Genomic DNA, 6,529 nt, shown 5'->3' on the forward strand with positions numbered 1-6,529 from the left:
ACCACCACGCTGGCACCACGGAGATGCTGCTGAGTATTTCCATGTGACAAGCCAGATCCTACGCCCGGAAAATACGCGAGAGTTTACAGGAAATCCACAGTGCTGCATGAAGGCAGGAGCTAAGGGCACGTGGTGCTCCAAGGCTGTACACAGCTGCTGAGAGTGGAGGCACTTCCCCTTGGAAAGACAAAACCAGAGAAGTTCTCTTCTGCCATTCTGCTGACCTCTGCCGTTATGGAAATTGTGGGAGATACTAAAAAAAAATTAATCTATGGAGACATCTTAGTTCTACATTAGATTTTAAATTTATGTAAGCCAGTTTTCAAGAAAAATAAAGATTCTTTAGTAAAGGCCTTGGTGTGTGCATTCATATATAAATAAAAAAACCCCAAAGGGCCAGGCATCAAACCATCAGCAGAGAGAGGAGCAGAGTGAAGGCAAAAATCCACATCCTGTATTTAAGATTATTTTACTTGGACCAGAGTAGATCTCTTGGAATATGACGGTAGTATTCCCATAATGGGAATGCTAACTTGGGAATAGTATTCCCATTCCAAGGGCATACCAAATGCTTAATTTCCATGTCAAGAGGAGCTTAGAGCGAGAATGTTCCACCAGGAACATCCCAAAAAGAAAACAAAATGAATTCTAAAACACATTTGGAAACAATTCCTGTTTTGGCATAAGAAGTCCTTTGAAATGAACATGGTGTTCATTAGGGGACAACGAAATATCTCTATTTGCCTATTTCCCCCCAGTTACTTTGTTCTTTAGTGTTACACAGTCAGAAAACATTTTTAGTGCACAGTAAGAATATCGAGCCGAAAAGGTACCAAAGTTATCTACAGTGCAAACACGGGTGTCAAATTCCTGTTGCCTGGGTGGCTGTTTCTCCACCTGTATTTGATGCAGTCATTCCATTTAGATCTATTTCCAGAACCTGTAAAATCCCAGTGCTATTGCTAAGCAGGTGAATACTGAAGCTGTTAAAAACAAAACAAACAGAACAGAAAGGAAATAATTAGCTGAATGCGAAGTTGTATCACACTCTACATCCAGAAAATTAACTGCAAACAGATGGAAGAATGACAATTCCAGAGCCTCCTTAATGTCCTGGATTGCTGCAGATGTGATAGAGCTTTAGAAGACAAGGACTTGCCTAAGATGCAACACCCTGTGCAGCAGCACTGTCCAGGTGGTGGGATGGGAAGCTCAGCAGCCTAAGGAACTATTTCAGGGGCACATCTGAGTAACTACACTGGATAATCCAAAGCACAACAGGCTCCAGTTAACTTTTACTGTTGCCACTCATCTGCTGGCAGTTGTGTCACAGGAGAGATGGCTGCACCAGGCCTTGCATCAGCCAATAAAAATGCTTTCCCAGTGAAGAAACTGGCCATGAGCTAACGACACACGTGTCTGGCCCAACACGAGGATATGCAGTCAGCACCTCTGAAGCCTCACAAGTTGTCCTTCAGATCTGTTAAGCTGCTGTTTCAATTTGTGTTAGAATAAAGCTAATTATGTTTCCCTTTGAACTTGTTCTCCCTTTCAGAGAGAACTCTCTTCGGATCCAGTCCCAATACAATAAAAATGTCACTAGTTATGTATATGTTGAGAAGACACTCTCAAATCAGACTGGAATTTTTTCTGTTTGGCAGAGGGAAGTACCAGAAATGCTGCACTGAAACTGTGTGCCTGTGGAGGACTGAGTGGGAGGCAGAACAGGACACTCAGTCTAGTCTTGAGTATCAGCAAACTTTCAGGGTAATGAGCTCAGGAGAATGTTGGAGCAACTCTGCCACATAAACGGCTGCCCTGCAGCAAGCAGAGATACTGACAGGCTAGACAAGGTACTTCAGCTTCTTTCCTTCCCTTAAAAACATAAAAGACTAAAAAATCATGTCCTTGTTCCTCCTAATACCAATTCTGGGTGCAGTCCTAGTCTAACTGCAGCAGTATCTGCATGGTCCCACCTCTTCTGTGTTCTCTGCCACGATCTTTCAACTGGGGAGGGTCTTGTCCCCCACAGTCCCAGTTATCTGCTGTTACACAACTGACTTCCTAGATTCACTTTGTATATATTCTTGAATAAAATGTCATACATCCAAACTACAATACCAGCACTCACCTCCTTGCCTATTACGTACCTGCCACATAACGTATGGTATTGAGTTTATTTGATTCCATGAGTGTTTTTAGGGAAGCTATTTCAGTGTCAATTTTATTACTGATTTCTGAGATAATGCTGTTGGTACTTGAATCCTGAAACAGTAAAAGACAGCATATATTTGAGAATGATCTCTGGCCCTTCCAGCTTTGCAAAGCCAAGCAAGAACACCATGCTGCTACCAGCAACGAGAAACAAATCTCCAGCCGATCACTGAAATAAAATAGGTAACTGCTAAGAGGCCTTACAAGACACAGAACAGCATTTAATACAGTCCAGGAAGAATATCATAGAAAAAAAAAGAACTTGGATCATACAGACTTTTCTCCCCTGTATGGGATACCAGGGGCCCTGGCAGCAGACACACAGAACAGACATGAGTGACATGTCACCCAAAGACCCCGCAGCTTCCCCCAGAGTCTGGCCTTTACGGAACGTGCCGTGCGTGGCTCTGTCCTGCTCCACACACAATAATACTTACTTTTTTATGGAACTCTGTAGTTGCTTCCATCAGTTTCCTCTCCTGATCTGTAAACTGGGGATAAAAGATAAAGTACAATTGTAGTAACAGAAAGCAAGACCCAGAACTGGTAAGGGGATCCTCAGAGACCAGCTTACCATATCGGTCACTCTGCTCCTTTCCAGGTTTATGTCAAGCTTGCTGTCAGCTCGGATTTTACCAGTTTCATTCTTTAAAGTAAATAAAGATGATGAAAATAACTATTTACTCTCCCTAATGGGAGTGTGTAGGTATTTGCTGTTTACTTACCACTAGCTGCTGTTTAACTTGATCTAATTCAATTTTCATTTTCTAAGTGCAGAGGAGAAGAGAAAAAAAAAGATTTTACAAATTGAGAAGACTGCTGACCAAGATAATGAGTCACGTAGCTGTCACCGCCCCGTGCACACAGTTATTCTTCTGGAATTCTTCTCCCAGCGGGACAGTTTGACCTTGATTAAGTATCCTAACTGCTGTGTTCAATCTGTACAGCAACATATAATCTGCTGGGAATTCTGCTCCAAATAAAGGGATTGTTTTGTAACAACAATGATCTATTTATTCTGAGACAGCAGAAAAATAGCAAAATGCTATCAAGTGAAATGTGTCTCCATTACCAATTTAATTAAGTTGTTGCAAAGAAACGGACACCTATTCTCCCTGCACAGTACAATGGTGACAAGACTGTACCAGAACCATCCTCAAATAAAATCATAGAAGATGGTTCTAAGGTGTGTAGATCTTTTTTCTTTACAGAGAAATGAGCAAGTATTATCATGTGGAATATATTTTTATGTGATCACTCAAGCTGTAATCTACAAAAGTCTTTGACAATTACTTTTACATTCATATTTTGTTCCACAAAAATGTACAACAGGTAAAACCCCACACGTTACAATATAACTGCTTAATTAAAAATGTTCATTAGTACCTCATTTTCCGCTCTCAAATTTGCAAATTCACTTTTCTCCAGGATGACCATATCTTTTCGAATGGAGTCCAAATGTGCCATTATCTGCTGTAAAGTTATTTCCTTTGAAATAATAAAACATGTCACTGATGACATTCCACACTTCATGGCAAGTAAAGTAAAAATTTTTAGGTCTGAAATGATGAAATTAGCTACTGCAGAGCAAAAAAGTGGGAAGACTCCAATAACAAAGTGACAGAAACCCAGAATTTTATAGCTGCAATTTGTTTGAAAGACTTGTAAGTTTTGGTTTTGTTCTTTTTCTGTTGCTTTAAGGCACTAACTCTGAATTTAAGCAAAAAAAATCCAGAGGTATTAGTCCGAGTTGCTATGAAATTAAAGACTCAAAACTACCAGTTAGTGCTTCATTTTCTTCCATTTTCAATGACTGTCCAGTAGCTTATGAAGCATTAATTGCTGATTTGAATGCAGGTGGTAAGGAAGCACTTCCATTTCTTGCCTACAGAATAATCGAAAGCCAAAGACTTAATGATACATGTGTCACCCTGTCCTCTCAGTGTTAAAATCTGATGTTGTAAAAAAACAGTTTCTAACAAAAATCCATGCAAATTATATTCAGGATACTGACTTTCCATACGCATACCATGATTTCCAAAAAGAAAGGTTTCCATTTTGATGGAAAAAAACCAAAGACATGCAAGTTCTTGGCCTCTTCTAAGGTTTATAGACAAAAGTTAGATAAATTTTATTAAGAATAAATGCCAGTAAGAGAAAAATCTATTAGATGTAAGGCTCACCAGTTTATATAAAATAGCAGTGAATATTTTATTGCATTATCTCACTGAGGAATGGCAATAATTTCAGCTTGCACAGCCTTCCTGAGTAATTATTAAAACTTCTCCTGTGCATCAGAACTTGATTATCCTGGCCCAGATGTCTTAGCCTACAAGAAAAAAACTACAGCTCTTTTTTATTTGGGCAATCTGTTAAAACAAAACCTGTCACTGCCTCTGGCTTTAAAATATGCAAATATGAGCCATTACAGCTACACCATAGGTTAGTTTTTACCTGCTGAGCCTGTGTAACCATGTCCTTGTAGACTGTGTCTAAGCTGACCTTCGACAGGGTTATCAAGGCCGACACGATGGTCTCTGCTTGTTCCTTCCCAAACCCTAGAGAGGGGGAGGATGACAAGGTCAGGCAATGGTAGAAAGCTGGATGAGAAGAAGAGGAAGAGGCACATGCATGCAGCTGACATGAGACCAGGTTTCTCTACAACGTTTAACTGGTTATGCACTATAAAAATAATTCAACAAAATTTTACTTTATAACGAACATTCACAAATTCTGTTAAAAGCAAACTTACCTTGAGCTAGAAAGGTGAGTCCTATATATTAACAAAATGAAATCTGCATCTCTCAAAATCATTGTGCACAGATATGAACACGTGCAAAACGGATTTTAAAACAGATTTTAAAAGTGCTGCATCTGTTGCCTGCCGAATTAATTCAAACTTGGATTTTTCTTTCTCATGATAAAAATCACACTTTGCCCATAGCTTGATGCAGTTACAAAGTGTTAAAGAAGATGTGTGATGAACAGTAAAGAAAAACCCAAACATCTATCACATGAGCTACATCTGATCTAGTGCCAAGAGCTTTGGCCCTAAGGATTTATTTCCAGAAGTCTCACCAATACGTTGTCTTTCAATTGGTCCATTTTATAAAATGGGATAAATTAATTCTTGGTTGAAAACTGCCGTCAGGGCAAATTCTGTAGAGAAATATGCCATGGCTCCCTTCTAAAATACTGCTGCACCTTTGGTTTATGATATTTAAAAAGCTACACATGCTTTATGACAGCTTCCTTCCACTAAGGGGTGTGATAGGATTGCTTTGGTTCCTCTGAATTCTCAGCGTTGCTTCAGATCCAAAGAGTGAGAAAAAATCCTAACCTCAGATTGGATAAAGTTCCAACTGTCACTTCGGAGAAAGGTTCTGGGATTTTAAAAGAAAGTTGCTAGTTCCATTAAGGTATCAGCTCAACACTTAGCAGGGATCACTAAAGGAAACCAAACCCTTAGGAATTAGAACAAAACAGATGCCACATTATGTCACCACTCAAATCCACAGGACATTCAGTTGCCAGGTGTTCCCAGCCCTGTTCCCTGCCCTGTGGAACAGGATGCAATAGATGCAGAAAAGATTTACAGTTGGGCATCACCAAGGACCAAAAGTATGGAAAAGCTGCTGCTCAAGGAACAAGTCAACAAGCTGGAACTCTTCTGTGTCGAAAAGAATGATGGGAGAATACAATAGAGGTTTACACAATCATCAGTGACGTGAGAGAGCAAATGTTCATTCCCCTGTCCCACAAAAGAGCTGAGTGAGCATCCAATGAACCTTGTGGCAGCTAGGCTCCGCATAAACAAAAGGAGTGGATGTCTGAAACTCCATGAGAGCGGATGTTTGGGACACTAACTGGCTTACAGCTGTTCACAGACTGAACAAGGTTGTGCAAAGAACTCCGCTGAAGGTTGCTAAAACTCACACCTGACCCCAAATACCTCCGTGGTGAAAACAACTGGAGGCAAAACCTGTCCCACAGACCTGACCCGTTCTAAAGCTCTTCTGCAGGTGCTGACTCGCAGCTGCTGTCAGGAGACAGAGCCCAGGGCTACATGGACATTTCACCTGGCTTCAGCCAGCCACGGGCACACAGGAGACTGCAGCTATTCACAGTGTTCCACAGCACCACGCTGCTGCAAATACTTCTAGGCAGAAAACTTAAGTTACTACCAGCAGGCTAGTAGAAGGAGTTCTGTTAATGCTTCATTTATGCTAGAAAACAGTTCTTTAAGTGCTATTGTTACTTTACATTTAACTGCGTTACATTCCATGGCTGGAAGACGCCACAGAAGTTTCCCTAC

At 40.6% G+C, this 6,529-nt stretch overlaps 1 protein-coding gene across 1 annotated transcript in view; it reads right to left on the bottom strand.

Annotated features, from left to right (window-relative positions):
- Positions 1 to 927: 927 nt before the first annotated feature.
- Positions 928 to 6,529, bottom strand: part of CCDC90B (coiled-coil domain containing 90B) — a 5,830-nt gene continuing 228 nt past the window's right edge. Inside the window, 6 exon segments of the mRNA XM_008935716.1 lie at positions 928 to 983; positions 2,151 to 2,265; positions 2,652 to 2,705; positions 2,789 to 2,860; positions 2,940 to 2,981; positions 3,601 to 3,702. Coding sequence (XP_008933964.1) covers positions 928 to 983; positions 2,151 to 2,265; positions 2,652 to 2,705; positions 2,789 to 2,860; positions 2,940 to 2,981; positions 3,601 to 3,702 — 441 coding nt within the window.

The sequence above is a fragment of the Merops nubicus genome, unplaced genomic scaffold (genome assembly GCF_000691845.1).
Source record: "Merops nubicus isolate BGI_N331 unplaced genomic scaffold, ASM69184v1 scaffold51810, whole genome shotgun sequence".
Taxonomy (NCBI): domain Eukaryota; kingdom Metazoa; phylum Chordata; class Aves; order Coraciiformes; family Meropidae; genus Merops; species Merops nubicus.